Source organism: Tachyglossus aculeatus, chromosome 4 (assembly GCF_015852505.1).
Source record: "Tachyglossus aculeatus isolate mTacAcu1 chromosome 4, mTacAcu1.pri, whole genome shotgun sequence".
Lineage (NCBI taxonomy): Eukaryota > Metazoa > Chordata > Mammalia > Monotremata > Tachyglossidae > Tachyglossus > Tachyglossus aculeatus.
In genome coordinates, this window is record NC_052069.1 from 124410544 (window position 1) to 124436354 (window position 25811).

A 25811-nucleotide genomic window follows, 5' to 3' on the forward strand; every position below is an offset into this window, starting at 1 on the left:
TGACTCCTAGGCTTGTGCTCTATCCACTAGGCCACGCTGCATCTCAAGAGTTTACTGGGGGCAGAACCCATAATAAGCGCTCGGAAAGAGTACAGAGGTGAGAATTAGATGCCAACCCTGCCCCTGGAAGGGCTTACAATAGCCTAATATCAGTTTGTGTAGCTTCTTTGTTTAGTTTGTTTAGTCCAATCAAACAGGATTGATTGTTCTTCTCCAGAGGGCAGATATGCTAGAGCTGGGATTCCATCTTGGTGCCAGAGCAGGGGGTGGGGGCAATGACCCCACCTGAGAAGCAGCTTGCGTGTCTCCACTGAAGGAGAAGAGCTGGAGTGCTGCAGAGCCCACCCTGTTGTGCCGTAGTTAGGCAGGCCCCAACCCAATTCAGGTCGGAATTCCCAAGATGGGAGTCCCACCCAGGTGAGAGGTCTGAGACTGTGGTTCTGGGAAAGCCCATTTTACAACTGTGTCCTGTTATGTCGGCTTATTTTCCCCCGAGGAAGTCCCGTCTTTGTGGCCAGTTAGCTGAATGACGAGCTCAGCGTGGGGCCTTCCCTCCACTCCTCCGCAGAAGTAAGGAAGTTGAAGGGATTTTCCTGGCAGTGAAAGTCCAAATCAGCTCTCACTGGAATGGGTGAGGTGGGAGTGAGGCAAGGCCACTTAGAGGTGCCTGGCTGTTCCAGTGACACAGGCAGTCAAGACTTAAACCCTTGACAGCGATGAGAGTGGCTCTGGCCATGCCCCGATTCCCATCCCAGCTCTGGCCCCAACACAATTACCTGCAAGAAATTTCATGGAAGTCTCATTTTCTTTTGTATAATTATGGTGCATTTGGTTGCTAGTTATTTAAGAACACCTTATGGGCCAGTAGGAAGGTCTTTCAGAGTGTCCCACGTGAATGTTTTCAGGATTGAGTTTCTCTAACCTGAGTGATTTTAAGTGTGCTCCTTCCTGATTGTGGGGGAGGCGGCTGTGACTCATCACTGCCCTCCCTGCTGTCTCACACCCTGGACCCTGCCCTGCTCACCCTTCCTTCTTCTCCCCCTGCAGAAGGGGCCTGGCCTGGGAGGATCAGGATGGTGGGGGGTGGTGAGGGGGGGAGGGTAGCAAGACTACATTCCTATTGGTCTTGCTGCAGATTTGAGCCACAGGGGTTGGCAGCAGACTGAGTGCACAGATGGATCTCTGTGTCTGGAACAGCCCAGGGGTCCATGGTGGATGATGGGAGGCTGGAAGAGGGAGGAAACCATTGGGAATTCTGCTTGGCCAACAAGCAGCCCCTCTCAGGGGAAGTGAAGGGATGAAGGCAATGGCCGTAGCTCAATAGGTTTAGTGGTTGGAGTCCTCCCAGAAGCCCAAGGCATCAGAGGCTCCTGAGCAGGAGGAATTCTTTTAGAAGCAGTGGCATCTGAGGACCTCTCCACCTGTAGCTGCCAGCCCACGATTTTCTGGGCCTGGTCAGGGCTGCCTCTGGCAGCAGACCATGGGACTGCAGGATTCCTCAGAGAACCCTCTCCCAAGAGCGGTGACGAGTCTGCCTGACTGTTGGTCATGTCTTATTTGGATCCACTGGGGTCTCTCCCATCCCCTCAGAAAGGCCAGGATGAAAGCTGGGCTGTGGGTTGGGCTGTGTCTGGCTGGGCGGAGCTGGTGTCACAGTGCTGTCAGATGTCAGGGGAGTGGTCTTCAGGGAGGAAACCTTTGTTCCCCTCTGGGAGATCAGAATTGACTTCATTCTACTCAGGCAGCCTCAGAAGTGTGAACTGAGAGGGTGGGGTGTGGCCCAGTGTCTCTCGGCCCAGCCCCTTAGGATGGCTTGAGTTTCTGGAGGCACATGTTCAACAATTCTCCCCTGCTCGGCTAGGCTCTGGTCCAGCGTTCACCAAACAGGAATGGCACATGTTTTATTGTCTGTCTCCCCCTTCTAGAGTGTGAGCCCGTTGTTGGGTAGGGACCGTCTCTATGTGTTGCCAACTTGTACTTCCCAAGTGCTTAATATGGTGCTCTGCACACAGTAAGCGCTCAATAAATACGAATGAATGAATGACTGAGCCCCCTTTTTCCTCTCCTCCTCCCCATCCCCCCGCCTTACCTCCTTCCCCTCCCCACAGCACTTGTATATATATTTGTACAGATTTATTGCTCTATTTATTTTACTTGTACATATTTACTATTCTATTTATTTTGTTAATGATGTGCATATAGCTTTATTTGTTCTGATGACTTGACACCTGTCCACATGTTTTGTTTTGTTGTCTGTCTCCCCCTTCTAGAGTGTGTGCCCATTGTTGGGTAGGGACTGTCTCTATGGGTTGCCAACTTGTACTTCCCAAGCGCTTAGTACAGTGCTCTGCACATAGTAAGCACTCAATAAATACGATTGAATGAATGAATGGCACCGAAATGATTTTCAGCTCCCCCTGCCTGTCCCGGGATGGGTCTCTACTTCAGCCAGGCTGAGGCCCAATGTGGTGGGAAGCACGATAGCTGCTGTCTCTGAGGTGGGAGTGGGAAGCATCAGGTCATCTTCCGAGCTCTGGCTGTGTTTCAGAGGGGCCGGAGAGCGGTCTTGGAAAGTGAGGGTGCCTTTCTCCTGCCTTCAGATTGATTGATTCAGAGGCTGCTGCCCTCCCCACCCCTCTGTTGAGGGCTGGGAAGCAGGTCTGGTGATCTGTCGGGTCTTGTTAATAGGACCTAGATTTCCAGAATTTATATTAATGTCAGTCTCCCCCTCTAGACTGTAAACACATTGTGGGCAGGGAATGTGTCTGTTATTGTACTATCCCAAGTGCTTAGTGCAGTGCTGTGGACACAGGAAGCGCTTAATAAGTACAGGTGGCTGACTAGTAGGGTTTCTGTGAAGTCATGTGTTCTATCATTTTGAGTGTTCTGCCTTTCAGGACTGCAGTGCCTTGTGCCTAAGAATCAGCAATCTGCCGCCTTATAATATGAAGAGTTAAAGCTTTGATTGTTAAGGCTGCCACCTGTAGATCAAGTAGCTTGAGCTTTGTTCCAGTGGTTTATTACATGATACTTCCAACAGAACCTGAAATTGCAGGGATGAGTACAGTGTATGCCTATCAAGGTTCTTATTGTCATATCAATTCCTGAGAACGGGCTTTTTCAGTTTAAGTGGACCAGGACCACATAGATCTCCTCCTAGAGAAACAGTGAGGTCTAGTGGATAGAGCACGGGCCTGAAGAGGACCTGAGTTCTAATCCCGGCTTTGCCACTGGTCTGCTCTGTGACCTTGGGGAAGTCACTTCGCTTCTCTGTGCCTGTTACCTCATCTGTGAAATAGGGATTAAGATTGTGAGCCCGATATGGGACAGGGACTGTGTCCAATCCAGTTAGCATTGTACTAAGTTCTGGGGTAGATACAAGATAATCAGATACAGTCCTTGTCCCACATGGGACTCACTAAGCAGGAGAGAGAACAGATACTGTTTCCCCATTTTATGGATGCAGAAATTGAGGCCCAGAGAAGTGAAGCAACTTGCCCAAGGTTTCACAGCAGGACAGTGGTGGAGCTGTTAATAGTACCTAGGTCTCCTGACTCCTAAAACCAAGGGAACTTCCTAGAAAACCCGTATTGCCCTCGGGCACCCTCCCTCTCTCCCCTCAATCAGTGCTTTCCCATTTTATCTGTGAACATTTAAGTTGGCTATCATGGCTGATGAAGGCAGGAGCAGAAACAGCAGGGAACTGATTTTCCCTACCCACAGAGACACCTGGGTTTCATGATGTGCGTTGCTGCAGAATCCCAACTCCTGGCCCCTCTTTCTTTCTTTTTTTTTTTTTTTTGGTTATATTGTATTCTCCCAAACATTTAGTACAGAGGTTTGCACATAGTAAGCTCTCAATAATAGTAATAATAATTAGGGTGTTTTTTAAGCACTTACTATGTGCCAGGACCTATTCTAAGGACTGGGGTGGGTACAAGCAAATTGGGGCGGACACAGTCGCTGCCCACGTTGGGCTCACGGTCTCAATCCCCATTTTGCAGATGAGGTAACTGAGGCACAGAGAAATAAAGTGACTTGCCCAGGGTCACACAGCACACAGTGGCAGAACCGGGCTTAGAACCCATAATGTTCTTACTTCCAAGCCTGTGCTCTATCCATTAGGCCATTGTACTGTTCTATTCCGAGCTTGTCCTACAGTGCTTTGTACACACTGTGCTCATTAAATTCCATTGATTGAGTGATAGTTTGGAGGGACAGCCTTCCCATCACCGTGCTTGTGTGGCTCTTGAAGCTCAGGGACAACTTGTGGGGGCTTGTATCAGCAGACAGCAGCAGCGTGGCCTAGGGGTTAAAGCCCAGGCCTGGGAATCAGAAGGACTTGAGTTCTAATCCTGGCTCTGCCACTTGTTTGCTCTGTGACCTTGGGCAAGTCACCTCACTTCTCTGTGCCTGTTACCTCACCTGTAAAATGGGGAATAAGACTGTGAGCCCTATGTGAGACATGGACCAAGTCTGACCTGGTTAGCTCGTATCTACCCCGGAGCTTAGAACAGTACCTGGAACATATTAAGTGCTTAACAAATACCATAAAGAAAAGGGTTGAAAAAAGTACTAGGGGTGGGTGGGTGTGCATATGTGTGTGTGTGTCTCTCTGACCTTCCCGGAAACAGGACTATTTTATTTTGGTTCACTAATCCCAAGACCAAACAAAGGATCTTGAGTTCAGCATAAATATACCTTCCTGTGGCATGAATACACTGAGGTTTTATGTTGGTAAATTATAGGCCTTTTAGGAACAGGTTTAGTTCTACTGGAGCCTACCTCTTTGCATAAACAAGTGATTCAGGGCTAGATTTGCATGACCCAGTTACTTGAGAGGGCTGCAGATTTCACTCAGGGCCCTCCCACTCTGAGGGTCTGATTCGGCAGCAGTTTGGGTTCTTCCGTCAAGTTTAAACTCACACTCAGTTCACAGACTTGGTATCCTGACAGCCTTCATCCCGCTAGCGGAGGGATGGGGTTCGTGGTCCGTTCCCCATCCAGCCTGTGGCCTGGGACCCTTCAGTGAAGATGCTTCAAGGATCCAAGTGCTGGCCTGAGGCCTGGCTCCGGGTGGGTCCCTGGCCTCTTACCCCACTGACAGCAAGTCTGGCCCCTTCCCACTACCTCTAGGTTTGAGCCTCTTTGCCCTCCTGGTGGCAGAGGAGACTGAATGGGGGAAACTGTGGTCTTGGCCTAGGAGCCCCTAGGTGGTTGGTGCAGAAGTTGGGGGTCTAGAAGCTAGATCTGCCCTGTCCTTTCCCTCCATGTGATTATTATTGTTATTAGTAGTAATAGTAGTAATAATAATAACGGTGATATTTAAGTACTTACTATGTGCCAGGCACTGTACTAAGCACCGGGGTGTATACAAGCAAATTGGGTTAGGCACAGTCCCTGTCGTTCATTCAATTGTTTTTATGGAGCACTTACTGTGTGCAAAGCAGTGTACTAAGTGCTTGGGAGAATACAATATAAAAATAGACATATTCCCTGTCCCACGTTGGGCACTCAATCTCAATCCCCATTTTAAGATGAGGGAACTGAGGTCCAGAGAAATGAAGTGACTTGCCCAAGGTCACAGAGTAGCCAAGTGACAGAGTTGGGATTTGAATCCATGCCCAGGATAATGCTCCATCCACTATGCCATGCTGCTTCCATTATCTTTGTTGTCATTATTACTACTATTTGTTAAGCATTTCTAAGTGTCAAGCACTGTTCTAACCACTGGGGTAGATACAGTCAGGTTGGACACAGTCCTTGTCTTATTTAGGGCTCATAATTTAAATAGGAGGGAGAACAGATATTTAATCTCCATTTTACAGTTGAGGAAACGGAGTCACAGAGATGTTATGTGGTTTGCCCAAGGTCACACAGCAAGCAACTGACAGAACCTGGGTTAGAACCCAGGTCCTCTGACTCCCGGGCCTGGGATCTTTCCACTAGACCACACTGTTTCACCTTTCCTTTCAGTCCTGTGATGGAACGGTCATTGGGATTTCTTCCCCAAGTTCCTTACTCCGCTCATGTCTTTCCTGTGACTTTTTTCCCCATACTGTCTGTGCCCCACCCCCCTTACCTGGCTTGGAGACACATTTCCAAATTGCAGAGTTGGGGGTAGTGGGAGGAGGGAGGCAGGTTCCAGTTTCACCTGGGGAAGAGACCTATACCCAGGTCCTCGGTTTCCTGGAAACCGTCAGCGTGAGAGCCATCCTTGAGAGTGAAGGGGCCAGAGCGGGTGCCCTGGTCAGTCAGTCATATTTATTGAGTGTTTACTGTGTGCAGAGCATTCAGCTAAGCACTTGGGAGAGTACAGTATAACAGGCACACTCCCTGCCCACACTGAACCTACAGTCTAGGTGGTGAGACGGACATTGATATAATTGCATAATATATGCATGCTCTACGCCCGAACACCGTGGCAGATGAGCTGCCGACATTGAGCCAGGAAGCCAGGTGCCTAGCCCAGGTCTCCTCCCCTTCAGGCCCACATGGCCCGAATTTTGGTGGCAGGGAAGAGTTGACCCTTTTCCTGGGGAACCTCCTGTCTGGGTCCTGGGTCCTCAGGGGGATCAACCCCAAAGCAATACCACATCAGCCTGCTGGATCCCTTCAGGGAGAGCCAGGGGAGGCTCTGGGTTTGCCGGGGGGTGGGCAGTGTCAGTGCTATTTAAAACCCTAGAGTTTTACACATGACCTCCAGGGTCCTGTCCCTTGTTCCAGGCTCCCCTTGGCAGAGAACTCTGGTAACGAGGCAGTCTAGTTATTGGGCCATTGCTCCCACAGGGCGGGTCCACAGGGTTTCTGCTAGCAAACCTCCCCCCACTGAAACCTGTCCTGCAGGGCAGGACAGGGAGCCTCTTGGAGGTTTTGTTGTTTGGTGAGGTGTGACCTTGGGGAGCCGGGCCAGGGAAGGAAACCACTGCTTGCTCCGTCCTAAGGGCTTAGCTCTTCCGTGAGTTGGGGCTTGACACAGAGCTGCTCCAGCTGTAGGAGGAGAAAGGTTTTGGAGATTTAATGATAGCGATGCTAATGCGCAGAGTAACAGCCTGGACATGTTAAGGTCCACACCTCCCGCAGGATAGCTAGGAATGGCTACTTAGACTTTGAGCCCGGTGGGACAGGGTCTCCATCGACCCTGATTAACTTGTGTCTACCCCGGCGCTTAGAGCAGTGCTTGACGCGTAATAAGTGCTCAACAAATACCATAAGCACTTGCTATGTGTCCAGCACTCTTTTAAGCACTGGTATAAGTCCAAGCTGATTTGGTCGGACACAGTCCCTGTCCTGCATGGGGCTCACAGTCTAAGTAGGAGGGAGAACAAATACTTAGTCCACATTTTACAGTTGAGGAAACTGAGGCACAGATAAGTTGTTACTTGCCTAAGGTCACACAGCAAGCAGTTGGCAGAGCTGGGATTAGAACCCAGGTCCTCCTACTCTCAGGTGTGTGCTCTTTCCACTAGACCACGTTGCTTCACAGTCACTGGTTTATACTGAATGATAGGAGGGGGCAAGGAGGTCCTAGATGTGCCAGGTGATGTTTCTTTGGTGGCTGTACCTAGAGCTCTGGACTGGCCCATATTTATCTGACTCTGAGCAGTTTTCAGGAAGGGGCAGCACGGTCGTAAATTTGCCTTGCCGGGGAATCTGAGGTTATGCAGATTTTCCTCTCACCAGCCTAGCTGCAGAGGCTGACAGATCTTGAAGGGGATAGTTGGGAGGCTGGTGCCAAGAAAGAGAGCTTCAGTTGCCCTGGCCCATGGTAGCCCAGGACACAGAGTACAGCAGGGATGATGCCCACCTTCCTTCCCGGGAAATAGGAATATGGAGGGTGAAGCAACTGTGCGCCCCCTCCCAGCCCCCACCCTGAGGCAGGGTCAATGGGAGCTCCTTGCTCCACAGCAAGCAAGCTGCAGGCACAGAGCATCTGTCCTCCTTCATCCTTCATACAACACTGTGGACTGAAGGTAATTCACTGACTTTGGGAGATGAGCAGTTGTCAGCCCAGGCAGACAGTGACTAATGGTTGGGGGTGAACAGAAAGCAAGATGGAGAAAACCCTCAGCTCTCCTGAAAACCCTTTTCATCCAGGAGGTGTTCCTTGACTAAGCTCCACCTTCAAAGGTAGTACCCTTCCAGTAGTCATCTTGGATTAATTTACACTCATTCATAGATCTTTTACTCTTAATTAAAATGAATTATAGTAATGCTCATACTCTTTCTCAACAACCGTGGCATTGTTGAATGTCTTGTAACTGTCATTACACTGTAAACTCAAAGTCAGGGTCCATGTTCCCTTCCCAACTGTGTTCTCCCAAGGTCTTAGTACGTTGCTGTGGATACATTTGACATTCAGTAAATACTCTTTTTTATGGTACGTAAGCGACTTACTATGTGCTCGGCACTGTACTTAGCACTGGGGTAGATACAAGATTATCTAGTTGGACACAGCCCATGTCCCACGTCGGCTCACAGTCTTAATCCCCATTTTACTGATGAAGTAACTGAGGCACAGAGAAGTTAAATGATTTGCACAAGATCACAAAGCAGATAAGTGATGGAGCTGGGATTAAAACCCAGGCCTTCTGACTCTCAGGCCCTTTCCGCTGGGCCACTCTTGATTAATTGATGGATTGACAGCGCTAATGTGTGCTTGTCAACGGGTCCAGAGGGACTATTTGGGCAATGAGCCGTCCATTGAAGCACAGTCCTTCAGGGAGTGTCCAACTAGTATGACAAAGGAGTATCGCCTCGCCTTGGGTGACATTTTTGTGGAGAGGGACCAGCTGGGATGGTCACAGAGGGAGGATCCTCCTGAGCGATCCCAGAAGTATTTGTTGAGGGAGCGGCCCTCTCCACCTTCACCAGCTCTGGCCGGGAGTGTCGCTTTGCCGTCCTCACTTCAGAGGAAGCCGACCTGAGGCAAAGGTGATGGTGTGGAAAGCGGGTGCCCTCCTGCAGACCCACCCAGAGCTCTGGACCACACCAAAGTGGGGAATTGGCATCACACCTTGCTCTCTGGGGGTGAGGGTGTCACGGTGTGAACTGCCCGGAGGGCTTGGGGCTGGAGAGACTGACTGGCGATCCCTCAAACTGGAGGTGAACAAAGGCTGCCATGATCGAACCAGACTTACCCATGACTAGCCTATCATCAGTATTTGCTGAGGGTAGAGCCCTGTATTAAGCTCTTGGGAAAGTGCAACACAAGAAAGACACATCTCCCTGACTTCGAAGAGTTGACAATCGAAAGATGGCGAGAGGCAAAAGTGACTTACCAAGAGAAGGAGTCAAAGAAGCAGGGAGTTTTACAAATGTGTCAGGATGAAATGGCTGAATAATGAAGTGAAATTGCAATTGAATATTCATATGTACATAAATGATGAGAATGAGCGTAAATAATACAAGCACTGAGGGTGGTTGTTGGATTGATGTGATTTAGGAATTGTGGATTAGTCAGGGAGGGCTTCCTAGATGGGGTGGAGTTTAGAAAGGCTTTGAAAATGGGTAGAACTGTAATCAGGCACCTTTTGTCTTTCCAGGCTGGGGGAACAGCATTGAGCGAGGGATCAGAGAAAAGAGAGTCGAGAGCAAGGGACAGTTAGAAGTTGATCTTAGCTCTCAGCCACACTGGGAACTGCTTCACTGAGGTAGTGTGGTAGGGATAAGGGACTTAGATTTGAGGGTTCCAACGGCGAGCTGGGTTTTTGGGACCAGCCCCAGCAGTAACTTTTCCAGCTCTGCTCCCTGTAGTTCTTGACTAGGTGTTGGGGTCCACTGGCTCTTCTCCCTCAACCCTGGCAGCTGCCCAGCATGGCCAGGAGCTGATGGAGGTGATCCCTAGGGCTAGGAGGAGGCGGGGGCCTGGAACTCTGCTCACTGTTTCAGGGGGAAGTTACCCAAAGTACGAGACTCACAAGCATCACCCGGCTGGTGAGGGCCACCTGCCCTGCCCGACCAGCCTCTGGGGACCAGTTCAGAGTAATCCAGGGGCCTCTGCTGCTCCACATCTCTTCTCAGAATCCCTAACCTCAGTAACAGCAAACTGAAATGGGCCAGCAAGCACCGTGCTTGACACTGTGGGGGAAAAGAGAACGCAGGGAACGGGGGCAACAGAGAACTGAGACTGGCAAAAGTGCCTCGGAAAAGATCTCCTTCCCTACTGTGCCTTAGTTACCTCCTCTGTAAAATGGAGATTAAGAGTATGAGCCCCATGTGGAACAGGGACTGTGTCCAACCTGAATAACTTGAATCTACCCCCAGTGCTTATAACAGTGCTTGGCACATAGTAAGCGCTTAACAAGTACCGTTATTATTATTACCTACCAGGTTTGAATTGCTGAGGCAGAGGAAAGGAGGGCATATTGTTCTCAGGCATTGCTGAGGGTTTGCTGGATGCTCACGCCAGACAAGGGAGCTTCCCGATCTGAGGGAAGTGGTGGGGGCTAGGGATAGAACTCAGGGGTGGCCTCTCTCGTAATTTCAGCAGTCAGTCCAGCCAGGACGTTGACTTCTCCCATCTGCCCTTTGGCTCACAGCCCCCTACATCTGCGCAGTTCAGACCCTGCTTGTGGCCAGACTGCCATCCAGCAGCCTTAAGAGGGGGGCAGGCTCATGGCCGTGGGAACTGGGATCCTTGGCTTCCTCAAACGTGCTTCTTGGCTTTCTGGAGATGCTGATCAAGCTCCATGTCGCACTTTTTATTTTCTAGAGAAAACGGGAAAGATCCTGAGAGAGTTTTTCCAGTTCTACGAGGCCCAGTATGGCGTCGCCCTCTTCAACAGTGTCCGCTATGAGATCGAGGGGAACGGGGGGCCACAGACTCAGCTCCTCTGGCGGAAGGTAAGGGGAATGTGTTGTGGGCCTAGCCAGGACCACCCTCTGGGTCCTACTGGGTTACAAGCCCACCCACCTGGACCCAGCTCCATCCCAGCTGTGGGGTCCTGGGCCGGAGTCCAGGATGTGCTTTGGGTGGGACAGCGATGGTGTCTGAGCCGATGGTACTGCATCTATATCTACCCCAGTGCTTAGCACACAATAAGCACCTTATTAATACCGCAATTATTACTATTATTATTCCAATGCTCCGGTACCTCTCCCCAGTCAAAGTCAAGCCCTGGGTGTGGATAGATGAACGAGGGTCTCTACCCTTGCTTAGGGAGCCGTCCCAGCCAGGATGCTAGAGAGACGGTTGTAGGGACTGGATTCTTCAGGGTTCAGACTGGCCCTGAGTCATTCCTCACCCTTCAGACTAGGGGCAACCAGCCTATCTCCTGAGGCTTGTGCCCCTGGATCCCTAATGGTGATGCCCTGTGTCACCCAACCCTGGACGTTTCTTGTCAACACAGCGGGAGAACCACCCTGGGGCATGCTGTGTCCATGGGGTCTGCAGACGCAAGCTAATGGGGAGGCCGCATCAGACCGGAAATGGAAAAATGTCCACTCCCCCATGTGTCTCTCCAAAGATGCTGGGGTGCTGGCGTGGGTTCAGGACCTGAGCCCACCACCTGCTAAACTCTGTCCAGGGCCCTGACCTCTAGTTAGCTAAGCATCCCTTCGTCCTCCGGGCCCCCCAAAGGGAGGTGGTCAGGAAGGGCTGGAAAGTGAGAAGGTACTACGGCAATCAAGAAAAGCTTCCTGTAGGGGTGGGGGGGACTCTTATCCATGTTTTAGTAAGCACAGGGCAATAGATCGATGAAAATCACACTACCTCGGGCTTACCTGGTTCAGGAGCCATGTGGCAACAGGGCAGAGTCTCTCCCCTCAGCGGTGTGGACGGGAACCTCCACATGATTTTCTCCCAAGCTGGGTCCAGCCAGAGGGATGTTCTTGGGGAATTGAGTGTGTGAGCAGCTGGGGCTACAGCTGGCCCCCGGGAGCATGAGTGGACGAATTGGGGGCCTCTGGGGTGTCTGGTAGGGAGAGGCTGGCAGCTCCCAACCTAAGAAGGAAGGAAGGTCCTACATCACTGCTTCCTCCCTGCAGCAGTCGGGTGGACTGTGACCGACCCTGAGGGAGCGTTGGAGTGGAATTGTGGGGGCAGTGGGTTGTCTCAAGCCCACTGTAGAGAGCTGTCCTGCCTGCCTCTGAGCGGCTGGGGCTACAGTTGCTCACTGAACGCGGGGGCCAGTTGGGACTCTAATGGTACTGGGAAGAAGTCTCACTGACGGCTTCGCTGCGTCACTTCTGCAGAATGATTTCCGTAGTGGAGCCCCTTGGCTCTGTGAGAATTTGCTCTGATGCCCCAAGGAGGAGATGTGGTGCAAGGCTATAGAGTTCCTGACTCACGACATCTGGCTAGTGCAGAAAACGCAGCTGGAGTGCCCTGGTCTGGGTAGAGAGCTTTCTGCCACTGCTACAAGGTCCCACCAATGATCGATCACGTCTGTCACTGCAGCAGCCTAGCCCCACCTGCAGCCACTCCCACTGTGATAGAAGCCCCTTTGCTGCAGTTCCCACCCTAACTTTGAGCCCCCTCCACTGCCCGGTTCATTCAAATCCCTTCCTCCATGACCCATCTCTTGCTCCTCAGGTCACTGTGCTCTTCCCCAGCGCTTGACCCAACCCGGTTGAGGGTACCAGTAATTTTGGTCTCATTTGCAGCATGGCTCAGTGGAAAGAGCACGGGCTTTGGAGTCAGAGGTCATGGGTTCAAATCTCGACTCCACCACTTGTCAGCTGTGTGACTTTGGGCAAGTCACTTAACTTCTCTGTGCCTCAGTTCCCGCATCTGTAAAATGGGGACTAAGACTGTGAGCTCCACGTAAGACATCCTGATCACCTTGTATCCCCCAGCGCTTAGAACAGTGCTTTGCACATAGTAAGCGCTTAACAAATGCCGTCATTATTATTATCATTATTATTATTATTATTTGTGGAGCATTTGCACCACCCCTCACCCCCACCCACGATCCTCTGTGGGGTCTGCCAGCACTTCCACTTAGTCCCACCCTCCACTCAGCCAAGGAGACAACAAGCAATCTGCTTTTCAGATTCTGGGCTGCCACAGACCGGGGTCTTAGCCAGCTTGGATTCTTGCTGCTCTCTGCTCTCCCACTGCACTGTGTAGTCAGCTCCGCCTCCCCGCTGCCTAGATCTGTGGTGCCACCTGTTCTGATCTGTTCTGTGGGCGCCTCCGTATCTGACGCTTTCTTCCTTCTCACCCTCCCCTTTTTGGAGTCCTCTTTCCTGAAGTTCCTCTTCTAGCTCTTACTGTCTTCTCTCTTCTTCCTTTCCTTAGTCTCTCCAATGCTGTCCTCCTGCGGCCATCTCCACTGGGCTTCCATCTGCCTTTAACCCTCGGCTAATCTCCCCCCATCGGTAAGAGTCAAGTGCTCCCCGCCTCCCCATTTCTGGTGTCTACCCCCTCCTTCTCTGCAACCCGCGTGGGTCCCCTGGAGAAACTCCCATCACCCTTAGTGCCTTGCAGTGGCCACGCATGGTCCCTGGTCTCCCACAGGCACTTGTCTAATTTTTTTCCCTTCCACCCTAAGCAGCCCATCCCTCCTGGTCTGCTCCTTTGGGTTTCCCGATCCCTGGACCATGTGCTGGTATCCTGCTCTTGGACATGGCCTCACTTCCCTTCCTCCTGTCTGGACACCCCACACCCCAGCCCCACCACCTCCACCCCACCAGCGTCCATGCTGGGCCCCAAGATGCCAGGCCACAACTATGCCCTAACCAGAAAAGCTGAGCTGTGCACCTTTCCCCCAACCTCCCCCCACTCCTATCCCCAGCCCCATCCCTCACTTCCTTCTGCTCCTGGCTTCCCAGGCTCTCTGCATTCTGGACTCACATCCCCATTTCAGAGGTGGAGGAGCCTGCCCCAAGGGATGTGTTCAGAGCTTCCCCCCTGAGCAGTGAACAGGATTCCAGCCCCCTGACAGCTGTCTCCAGACTCAACCTTTAGTGGATAACAATGATGGCATTTATTAAGTGCCAAGCAACTATACCAAGCTCTGGGGTAGATACAAGATAATCAAGTTAGACATAGTCCCTGTTCCAAATGGGGCTCACAGTCTAAGGAGGGAGAATAGGTTTGTAGCCCTCATTTTACACTTGAGGCAACTGAAGCACAGAAAAGTTAGTGAGTTGCCCAAGATCCCACAGCAGAGTATTGGCAGAGCTGGGACCCGAATTTGGGTCTCCTGACTCCCAATTCTGTGTGCCCTCCACTAGCCCACCCTACCTCCCTGTTTGGCCCTGCTTTTTTGAGTCCGCTGGAGAGGCCAGTCCACTGAGGTCCAGCTATGTGGGCTGCCAGATCCCTTCTCTCCCCTGCAGTCACTGGGAAGCTGGGTGCTGACCTGCATGGGTTCCCAGTATTCTCCACTGCCTCTGGGCAGGATTTAAAGGGCGGGGGGGGTAGGGGGTTGCTGCTGCCAGCGGTAGGGCACCTGCTCATGAACCCCTGGGTCTCCTCATTGCTCTGGAAGCACAGTTTTGGTGGTAAACAGGGGCTGAGACTTCCTCTTTCCCTCTGGCTGCAGAGGATGCCGTCCCCTAAAGTGCCCCTTTTCATTGACAATTTTCGGGAGAAGGAATTCGTTCTGACTCAGGCAAGAGTGTGATGTGATGTGATGGCTCAGCTCCCAGACTCCTCCCCAGGAAGGAAGGGGAACAAGAGGGCAAAGGGTGAGCAGGGGAAGGGGGTGGGGGTGGGCACTGAGGCCTGGGTGGGCAAGCAAGGAGAGGAATGGTTAAGGAATCTGTGTCTCTGTTGTCGCCTTTCCAGAGATTGAAGCCTGAGACTGGGTAGCCCCACTCCCCAGCTGTGTGAGAGTTGGTCAGAGGGAGTGGCTGTGGCTGGAGGGCAGAGCAGAATGTCTGTGAGGGGAAAGGGCAGGGGAGGGGGCTCAAAGTTAGGGTGGGAACTGCAGCAAAGGGGCTTCTATCACAGTGGGAGTGGCTGCAGGTGGGGCTAGGCTGCTGCAGTGACAGACGATCGATCATTGGTGGGACCTTGTAGGAGTCCTGTTACAGCAGGAGGGGGTGGGGGGGGGGGGGGTGTACGTACATGTACTGAAAGCTCCTCATGGGCATGGACCGCAACACTCATATTACTTTTACAAGTTCTTAGTACAGTGCTCAATAATAATGTTATTTAAGGGCTTACTATATGCCAAGCTGTACTAGGGGCTGATGTAGAAGCAAGCTAATCAAGGTTGGACATAATTCCTGTTCCACATGGGGCTCATAGTCTAAGTAGGAAGGAGAACAGGTATTTAACCCCATTTTACAGTTGAGGAAACAGGTTCAGAGAATCAATCAATAGTATTTATTGACCACCTACTTTGTGCAGAGCACTGTACTAAGCACTTGAGAGAGTACAAACAACAATATAACAGACACATTCCCTGCCCACAGTTAAATGGCTTAGGTTATATAATAATAATAATAATAATAATGGTATTTAAGCACTTAACTATGTGCCAGGCTCTGTACTAATTGCTGAGGCGGATACAAGCAGATTGAGTTGGACACAATGCCTGTCCCACATGGGCTCACAGTCTCAATCCCCATTTTAGAGATGAGGTAACTGAGGCCCAAAGAAGTGAAGTGACTTGCCCAAGGTCACACAGCAGACAAGTGGTAGAGCTGAGATTAGAACCCAGATCCTATGACGCCCAGGCTCTTTCCACTAGGCCACGCTACTTCTCATAAATACCATTGACATTGAGTTCTTTGTTGTTGGGTGTCCAGTAGGCTAAACAGTCTTTAAAACTCTCATTAGCCCAGGAAGTGGAAAGAAAATCAAAATAGTTATTTAAGTGTCTTCTGTATTCTTAAGTACTGTTCTAAGTATTTAGGCAAGTGCCACAGAAGCAGTAAATAACCTGACCTCAAGGAGCTCATGCTCTAATGGACTCTTCTCCTCCATCTTTCCTAGAGGAGAGCACCAGGGACACTGAAGATAGTAAGCGTTCAATAAATACGATTGAATGAATGAATGAATTGAAAGCACCTTCCTCCTCCCTTCAGGGGCTGATGCCATTGACCCTCCTGGAGGTCTTGTTCGTCTTGGGGCTGTCTAACCCACTTCTCAGAGGATTGATATAGCCAGAGCTCGCTGGGACTCCAGGCACAGTCCCTGCACTGGCCCTGAGGAGCTTGCGTTGGCTGCTGAGCCCCAGGGCCGAGCTGGGCTTGGCTGTAGTTCAGATCTACTGCCCCATCCAGGGGAGTTTAGCAACTGAGAAACAGTTTTAAGGGGCTGGATCCCCAGTAGTAGTAGTGGTGGTGGTGGTGGTGGTAGAAGATAGAGGAAGCAATGTAGTCTAGTGGAAAGAGCATGGGCCTGGGATCAGAGGAACTGGCTTCTAATCCCGACTCTGCCACGTGCTCATTTAGACTGTGAGCCTGTTGTTGGGTAGGGACTGTCTCTGTATGTTGCCAACTTGTACTTCCCAAGCGCTTAGTACAGTGCTCTGCACACAGTAAGCACTCAATAAATACGATTGAATGAATGAACTTGCCTGCTTTGTCACATTGGGCATGTTGCTTCACTGCTCTGTTCCTGTTTCCTCAGCTGTAAAATGGGACTCAATACCTGTTCTCCCTCCTACTTAGACAGTAAACCCTATGTGGGACAGGGACTGTGTCTGACCTGATTGATTTATATCGACCCCAACGATTAGAACAATGCTTGACAAATAGTAAGCGTTTAATAAATGCCATAAGAAAAAAGAAGTAATAGTGCCTTTAGCTACCTCTGTTTCATGTCCCTTTCACCACAGGAGTAATGTTTTTTGGTTTTTTGTTTGTTTTTTTTAATGGTATTTAAGTGCTTTTTATGTGCCAGACCCTGTACTAAGCTCTAGAGTAGATACAAGTAAATCAGGTTGGACACAGTTTGGGTCTTACATGAGGCTCACAGCTGTAATCCCCATTTTACAGATGAGGTAACAGAGAGGTAGAGAGGTGAAGTGACTTGCCCAAGGTCACACAGACAAGTGGAAAAGCCAGGCTTAGAATCCAGGTACTTCTGACTTCCACGCCTGTGCTCTGTCTACGAGGCAATACTGCTTCTGGGGTGATAGGGTGATGCAGTCAGGGCAGTTGGCCTGGGGTATGTTTGAATGCCCCCAGGCAGCTGAGCTGAGGGCGATTGGGGGCAGTGAATCTTGATGTCTGTAGGTCCCCCAGCCTCTTCCCCTGACAGTGCCACACCTCCCTTCTCAGTCTTCAGGACCAGAGGGACGTGACTCTCCCGCTGGCCAGGCCCGTGCCAGAGCCCTGGGCTCCATCAGCTACGCAAGCCCATGACAAAGCCCCAGGCTCCATCTGCTGACCTGGGCTGGTGGGGGCAGGAGGGTTTTCGTGGGTGTCAGGGCAGAGGTCAGGATGGGAACTGTGGCTCCTGGGTCTGAATCTGCATCCAGGGAGATGTGGCCTTGCCTGGCGACCTGGAGAGATGTGTGTGTCATTGGAGAAGACAGAGCTCCGGGCAACCTCTGCCCTCCCTTTCCCCCACACAACCTGCCCTCCTGCTGGCCCCCCCTGCGTGCCCCATCCCCATGCCTGGCTGCCCCCTCCCCATGCCTGCCCCCTTGGCTGGGGGCTCAGGAAAGAGGGCAGATTGGGAGGCCAAGAGAAACAAGCTTTCTGCCAGCCAGCTTGCTCCACCCAGATAGAGGTGGCGTCATTCTGTCTCTACTACTAGCTTTAAGACCACCAGCTCCCTCCGCCTTATTTATCAGCTCTCCTCACCCACTCACACATTTCCTTCCTCCCAAGCCCCTTTCTTGGCTGGACCTGACCTCTGATCCCTTGCTCACATTGTCCCCAGGGCCTGAAACTCTGCCCCCAAATCTCCCACCACACAAAAAAATCTTCCAGATCTCCCCATTTTCAAAATCCTACCTCCAACAAGCATCCTGAATCTTATACTTTCAGCCACTGTTTGTGTGTGTATGTGTGTGTCATGCGCGCCTATAGATACTTGATTGACCTTTCACCCTTATTCTGATTCCACTGCTGGTATGTATTTCTACATCTGTGAGTGTAGCTCCTTGCGGGCAAGGAAGGTGTCTCATCATCATCATCATCATCGTCATCAATCGTATTTATTGAGTGCTTACTGTGTGCAGAGCACTGTACTAAGCGCTTGGGAAGTACAAATTGGCAACATATAGAGACAGTCCCTGCCCAACAGTGGGCTCACAGTCTAAAAGGGGGAGAGACTCGGGCTTCCGTTGCTGTTCCCCAGCTCCAAGTTCAGTGCATTGCACCCACGTGGGCACCCAGTGCATACCCTTACCCATACAGAATGTCCCTTCAGCTTTCTGCCCAGAAAGTTCAGAAGAGCCTTGTCAGGCTAGGGCCTGCAGGGGTCCCAAGCTGAGCATCGCCTGGTAACTTTGAGAGCATCTCTTTTAGCCACTGGCAGCTTTTAGATTACCTCCATGAGAGACCTGCAGGAGCCCTCAGCCGGATCCTCAGCCGGTGGGGGCAGAAGCAGAGTCAGATTCCTTGGGAAAGGGATTGCATTCTGATGAAAGCTTCTGCCAGTGGGCTGCCCAGTGTACCTGCTCGGGCAGAGGAAAGAGGAAGCCACCAGCTTCAGCCCTGACCCCCTCGGCCAGTATGGGCCGGACCCAATGAACGCTTAGGGAGGATGGGGCAGCCCTCCTCACCCTGGGCTTCAAGGCTCTCCATCACCTTGCCCCTCCTACCTCACCTCCCTTCTCTCCTTCTACAGCCCACCCCGCACCCTCCGCTCCTCTGCCGCTAATCTCCTCACCGTACCTCGTTCTTGCCTGTCCTGCCATTGACCCCCAGCCCACGTCATCCCCCGGACCTGGAATGCCCTCCCTCTGCCTGTCCGCCAAGCTAGCTCTCTTCCTCCCTTCAAGGCCCTACTGAGAGCTCACCTCCTCCAGGAGGCCTTCCCAGACTGAGCCCCTTCCTTCCTCTCCCCCTCGTCCCCCTCTCCATCCCCTGCATCTTACCTCCTTCCCTTCCCCACAGCACCTGTATATATGTATATATGTTTGTACATATTTATTACTCTATTTATTTTACCTGTACTTATCTATTCTATTTATTTTATTTTGTTAGTATGTTTGGTTTTGTTCTCTGTCTCCCCCTTTTAGACTGTGAGCCCACTGTTGGGTAGGGACTGTCTCTATATGTTGCCAACTTGTACTTCCCAAGCGCTTAGTACAGTGCTCTGCACACAGTAAGCGCTCAATAAATACGATTGATTGATTGATTTTGGGTCTCCATTTCCTCACCTTCTCAGGCCAGACTGGCAAGGGGAGCTCTGGTCCAGAGGGAGAGGTCTCAGTTGGAAGGCAGGAGACTTGGGATTTGGGCTTCAGCTCTGCCACTTAATGGCGTTGGGCTAGTCATGTAACTTCTCTAGGCCTTAATTTCTTAGTTATGAAATGGGGATAATAATACATGCCCCTCCCTTCCTCCCAGGGTTAATAGATGTGGAGATGTTTTGGCAGGGAAAGTGCTCTATAAATACGAGGGGAAGTGGGTAAAGATAAACAACATTATAAAGGATCCGGAGTGGTTTTCTAAAACTAAAAAGCACGGGAGAATTTTCCTTCAAATAAGCTAGCCTCTCCGGGGTTGATAGAGTGTACTGAATCTAGGATTCTCATTGCTTCTATTGTGGTGTGGTTGTGTTGTGCCTCCTGCTGCTGGGAAGTCTGAGGGGAATGAATTAGAAGTCAGATGGGGGAAAGGGCAGGGGGCTTAATGAGGACAAACAACGAGGAGGGGGATGAGGAGGGGGTGCCATTGGGCTGGGGGAAGGAGTCGGAGGGGGTTGGGGCCAATAATGACACTTACAGGGAGACTAGGCCCCACCCCCTCACAGTGAGACTCCAGTTACCAGATGTAGAGTCAGTCCTGCCCGTCATAAAGTCTAAATTTAGACCTCTTCCCCCCACCGACTCTTGTGTTCTAGGCTCCAAATTCCTTTTCCCTTTGGCACAGCCCAAGTCTCAAGCTGCTGCCCTTTTTTGTAAATATTTTTATCCCGGGGTAGGAAGCCTGCACAAGGAGCCCCATTGTTCACACACAATGGGTGACATGAAGGAGCTTCAAACAGGATTGAAACTTCCCTCCCCTCCACCCCAGAGCAGTGAGCCAGTGGGCAGTAGGAGCTGTTTGGATGTGTTGGGTTTGAGAAGGGCCCCATCAGGCCAGCCTCACCCTTCGGGCCTCCAGCGGCCTTTGGTGGGGCAGGGGGCTCCTGGGCACAGGGCAACTTGCCTGACCCCCACCCACAGCCCCTGCCTCCTAGGCACGGCTGTCCAGCTGGGAAGTAGGCAAGGTGGAGTAAGTTGCGGGGAAGGTCCTGCCACTACGAGCAGCCTGTATCCCTCTCTTCGTCCCCACCAGGTCCAGGCACTGGTGCAGACACCAAGCTGGGGTTAGGGGCCAGAGGCAGAGGGGCTGGAGACCTTGCAGTCCTAGCTCCTCCAGGACCCACCACCCGTAGGCAGGGCCCCACTGAAGCTGGTAGGGACCTCGTGAGTGGCAGGGGGCGAACCTTACAGCATGCCGGGGAGGTGATGGGGCTGTGTGTGTTGCCTCCCTCATGCTGTAGTTGACTCTACGTCTACCTCTCCTGCCCCTCTGAGCAGTAGGGGGGTCCCTATCCACTGCTTCTTCTGCCTCCTCTGTCTCCCCAGTCTGCGCTCCAGGAGGCTGTCAGCCCGTAAGGCCAAAGCTTGCCCCATGGACCGAGCTCTGTACTTCACTCCGATTGGATAAGAGTAGACACTACTGGAGGGCAAGGACCATGCCCTCCACTCACACACACCCCCCCCCCCCCCCCCCCCGCCAGCCCCCAACCCTTTTCCTGGCTAATGATGGAGGTGGGACAAGCACAGGGATAAAGTTACATTAAATCTGTGAGTTGGGAGCAGAGAAACACATAGGAGAAATATTGGTTTTGTGCCCCAGATGGTCTACACCAGTTCTGAGAAGGAAGGGAAAGAAGGGGGCTGGGGATCCCCCCCTGCTCAATTTGCCCAGAGTTGCCTGAGGCACCTGTGGATGGGCCACGATCATACCCCAGGAGTCCTGGTCTCCCAGCCTGTACTCCATCTCCATCCCCACCCACCTGATGGGAGAGAGCAATGAAGGGAGGTCCCCCAGGTCCAGGGAGGTACTACACGTACCCTGGATGTGGGCTCCAAACATGTCTGGCTGGGAGAGAGGAAAGGCGGAGTAAGTTGGGGGAAGGGTCTTGCCACTACTAGAAGCCTGTATCCCTCCCTGAACTTTGGATGCGGAGCCCCTGCCCACCGGCCCCAGGAGATGCTGGTCTTGACTTCCTGCCCTCAGCTGCCCACCCTCACCTGTTGGCTCTGGGGGATGACAGCCCCAGCCTCCACTCTCTCCTTCCCGCCCCCACCTTCCGATCCCAGGGAATACAGTTCTGGACTGCCTTTTGGCTCCCAGGGATACCGACCCTGACTGCCACCCTCTCCTACCTGCCCCTGCCTGCCGGCCCCAGTGGATACAGGTCCGGATCGCCTGACGGCTCCAGGGAATACAGGTCCGGTTGACCATACGGTGGTTCTTGGCAGGTGCCGCTGGAGGAGCGGATCATCTTCTCTGGAAACCTCTTCCAGTACATGGAGGAGAACAAGAAGTGGCGGAACCGCTTCAGCGTTGTGCCACACAACTATGGGCTGATGCTGTATGAGAACAAAGTGGTGAGTTGTCCCTCTGGGGACTGATGCTCCTCTTTATGCCTAGGGAGGGAGGCATCAGGAAGGGGACTCTGCCAGCTCTCGCTTTTCCGGGCTGGGTCTTGGAAATCCTCTGTTAATCCAAAGAATTTCACAAATCATTTGGCCTAGACTCAGCTTTGCCATGGGCCTGCCCCCACCCCTACCATAGGGCTTTCCCCCTTTTAGACTGTGAGCCCACTATTGGGTAGGGACTGTCTCTATATGTTGCCAACTTGTACTTCCCAAGCGCTTAGTACAGTGCTCTGCACACAGTAAGCGCTCAATAAATACGATTGATGATGATAGGGCTGGGGAGGGGCCAGAGCTGGGAGGTAACTGTGGAGGGGCCCTCACACTACCCCACTTTCTACCTTTTAGGGAAGCCAATAGCCCTGAGGGAATGAGAAATGGCACCTGTCTCCCTAGAGCCCTGCTGAGCCACCCAGGGACTGACCCAGCCCAGTCAGTCAGTCAATTGCATTTCTAGAGCACTTACTGTGTGCAGAGCACTGTACTAAACACTTGGGAGAGTACAATAAAGCATAAACAGACACATTCCCTGCAGTACAGCCTCTACCCATCCCACGCTGACCCTTTGTGTCCACCCGTTCCAGGCCTACGACCGGCAGGTTCCACCCCAGGCCATCATCAACAGTGCCGGCTACAAAATCTTCACCACGGTGGACCGCTACCTGGAGCTCATCAACCACAGCATGCCAGGTAGGCTAAGGTACCCATTGGGCCCCTGAACGGAGAGGAGAAGTAGCCTGGACTGGCCCATGTGCAGCTCCTTTAGTCCGGGCAGGCGAAATAGGCCCTTCAGGGAATTCCAGCCACTTGTGTGCCCTTTCCCAGCCTCAGTTTGAGTTAATGGGATGACCTGGTCCCGAGGTCGCTGGCCCTCGACCTATGGACTAGCCTGGAATGCAGCATCCATCCATTAGACTCCAGCAGCTTCCCCTGTCTTGGACTCCCAAGCCCCCCAACCCATGGGCAGGGTGCTGGGCAAGGGGTGGAGACCAGAGAGGGACTTCGGGTGCTACCATCTGGGACTCACTCCCACCCTGCCCCTTTGGTATTGCTGCAAACTCGCCTTGCCCTGATAGCTGGCCTTAAGTGGCCCATGGAAGCCTCTTGGGGTGTGCTGCTGATGGGGAAAGGATGGAGATGGGGGGTGTCCCTTCAGGCCACAGGTCACTCCTGAGGGCTAATGAAGTGGGCCAAGAGGCCAGGGCTGGGAGGAGCCTCTGGGCCCTGGTCCCAGGGCTGTGACCAAACTAGGCAGCTAGCTTCTACTTCTCCGTAGTCACCCTACCCATGTGTGTGTCTTGCCAGGAGCCAGCCCCAAGCCGGGCACCGCCCCTATCCTGAAGTGCCCCACAGAGTTCCCCCTGATCCTCTGGCACCCCCACTCCCGCCATTACTATTTCTGTGTCATGACGGAGTCGGAGCAGCAGAAGTGGCAGGCTGTGTTCCAGGACTGCATCCGGCACTGCAACAACGGTGAGAGCCGCTGAGGGGAGGGTGCCGGCTGCCAGGGGAGAGGCTGGCTGCAGGTGGAGGTGGGGTGGGGGAGCTTCAGTCCATCAGTTTTTGGCCGGGAAGGACACAGGACCCTAGGGAGAGTGACCGGAAGGCACAGAAGGCAGAGATAATTGGACCCAAGGCAGAGTAGGGCTCAGTCTGACTAGGGCCCAGCTGGAGGGATGAAACCTGGGGATGGATAAGGGCTGGCGGTTGGGGCTGGGTGAAGGTGTTGTGTAGATTGGGGTTCAGACCCAAGTCGGGGTTGGATGACCTGGTTCCCAGCTTTTGGTACTGAATGTGTAGGAGCAGATTCAAGGTAAAAGAAGGAGGGGGCTGTGGGGAGCCCTTGGGCTGCTGCAGAGGGCAGAGACTCAGTGCTACTGACTGGTCTCTCCCACTGGGGCTGTGAGGAGTTGGGCTCAAAGGGTTCTAGAGGAAAAACCTACTCCCTCCTCCTTCCCTCCTCCCTCTTTCCCTCCTCCCTCTTTCCCTCTTTCTCCCTCTTCCTCCTCCTCCTTCCTTTTTCCTTCCTCATCCTCCCTCTTTTCTACCTCTTTTTTTTAAATTGTGGTAATTTGATTTTTTTATTGGTATTAAGCGCTTACTATGTGCCCAGCACTGTTCTAAGCGCTGGAGTAGATACAAGGTTATCATGGTGTCTGACGTGGGGCTCACAGTCTTTATCCCCATTTCACAGATGAGGTGACTGAGGCATAGAGCAGTTAAGTGACTTGCCCAAGGTCACACAGCTGACAAGCAGCAGAGCTGAGATTAGAACCCAGGACCTCAGACTCCCAAGACCGGGCGCTTTCCACTGAGCCATGCTGCTTGTTTCAGGCACTGTACTAAGCACTGGGGTAGGTAGATACAAGCTAATCAGGTTGGATACAGTCCCCGATCCACATGGGGCTCACAGTCTTAATCCCCATTTTACAGATGAGGTAACTGAGGCACAGAGACTCATCCATGGTCACACAGCAGACAAGTGATGGAGCCAGGATTAGAACCCAGCTCCTTCTGCCTCCCAGGACCATGCTTTATCCACTAGGCCATGCTGCTCCCTCTTCCCTCCTCTCCCTCTTCTCCCATCTCTTTCAACATGATCTCCAGTCCATGGGGATCAGGAACCTTCCCTAGGAGGGCCCCATTGGCTATTGGTGTGACTGGATGAGAGCGTGGAGCTGAACAGCAGTGGGGCTAGTCAGGGGGCGGGAGACCCTGTCCAGTTTGCAGTCTCTGCCATACATTTCGCTTGGCCACTGGACAGCCAGACAGCCCAGGGTGTTCACTGCCAGAGGGAATACATCAGTGCCCTCAGAAAGGGGCCCTGGCTGGTTGTTGGCTTGTCTGGTTTCAGGAAGACCAATCTGGTCTGCCAGGGCTAGCTCTGTGCTGGCCCGGCCTCCAGGGTATTGGTCCAGAGACCATTAGACCACAAGTAACGCCATACGCTCGTCTACCCAGCCCAGGACTCTGCTTTCTGATAAGCATAATAATAATAATAATAGTGGTATTTGGTAAAAAAAACTACTAAGCAGTGGGGTAGATACAGGATCATCAGATCAGGTACAGTCTCTGTCTCATGTGGAACTCATAGTCTAAATAGTAGGGGAAGCAGAAATTTCCTGACTAGCTTTGAAAAGTTATACGACTTGCCCAAGGTCCCACAGCAGGCAAGTGGAGGAGTCAGGATTAGAACCCGGGTCCTCTACCTCCCTGGGGACCATGCTGCTTCTCTGACAGGAATGCTAGATGATTGGAGGAACAAGGTCCTGGAGTCCCATACCTTCAAAATTAGGGACAGACTCTCCTGTCTTGTCTATCCCCTCTCTGTCACTGGCTTTCCCTCCCAGTGCTCCATCATGGACCATCCCACATCCCTGACCCTCCCTCCCTCCATCCCTGGCTGTTTCCCACTCCCCCACCTCCCAGCACTTCAGCATGGACCATCCCATATACCTGATCCTCCCTGCCTGCCCCACGATGGGCCCAGCAGGGATGGGACATCCACAGATCTGCCCAAACCCTGTGGAAGCTGCTGGTGTTGCTTCTGGAATACCAGCTGTCCTGGGAAACAGATTCCACGTGCTTAACCCCTGTTGGGGGGAAGACATGTTTCCTTGTTCATTTTGAAGCAGTCACCCTCCAGCTCCAATGGGTGCCCCTTGCTGAAAGGAAGATGGGATTTGGGGAACAGCAGTTGTGTGTCACCCTACTCACCCTGCTCAAGTCTCCATGGGGTTGGGGGGTGGAGTGTGTGTGTGTGTGTGTGTGTGTGTGTGTACGTATACACACACATGCATGTTCACGCACCTCGTCAGTGCCACTAAGCAGAAGCTGTGGGCCGGGAGTGGTAGAGGCTGCAGTGATGTGCTGTCTTGAATTCTGGAGCCCAGCAGGCCTAACTGCCTGACTGGGCAGAAATCAGGATCTGGAGTCCTGGCTGTTCACATTGGGCCAGCCATAGATGACTGAGGACTAGCCATTCGGGAAGTTTTGCTGCTCGCTTATCCACCCCTGCCCTGCACCCCCCCACCTCACTCCCACCCTTTTCTTGCCTGCTACCATACACCCCCAATA

At 52.4% G+C, this 25811-nt stretch overlaps 1 protein-coding gene across 2 annotated transcripts in view; it reads left to right on the plus strand.

Annotated features, from left to right (window-relative positions):
- Positions 1–25811, plus strand: part of NIBAN2 (niban apoptosis regulator 2) — a 68951-nt gene that overhangs the window by 26904 nt on the left and 16236 nt on the right. Inside the window, exons 2-5 of one of the 2 annotated variants that reach the window (XM_038745321.1) lie at positions 10715–10845; positions 21558–21686; positions 22319–22424; positions 23040–23207. In XM_038745321.1, coding sequence (XP_038601249.1) covers positions 10715–10845; positions 21558–21686; positions 22319–22424; positions 23040–23207 — 534 coding nt within the window. Of the gene's footprint in view, positions 1–10714; positions 10846–13250; positions 13324–21557; positions 21687–22318; positions 22425–23039; positions 23208–25811 lie in introns of those variants that run through there. The other variant, XM_038745322.1, reaches the window with a different exon arrangement.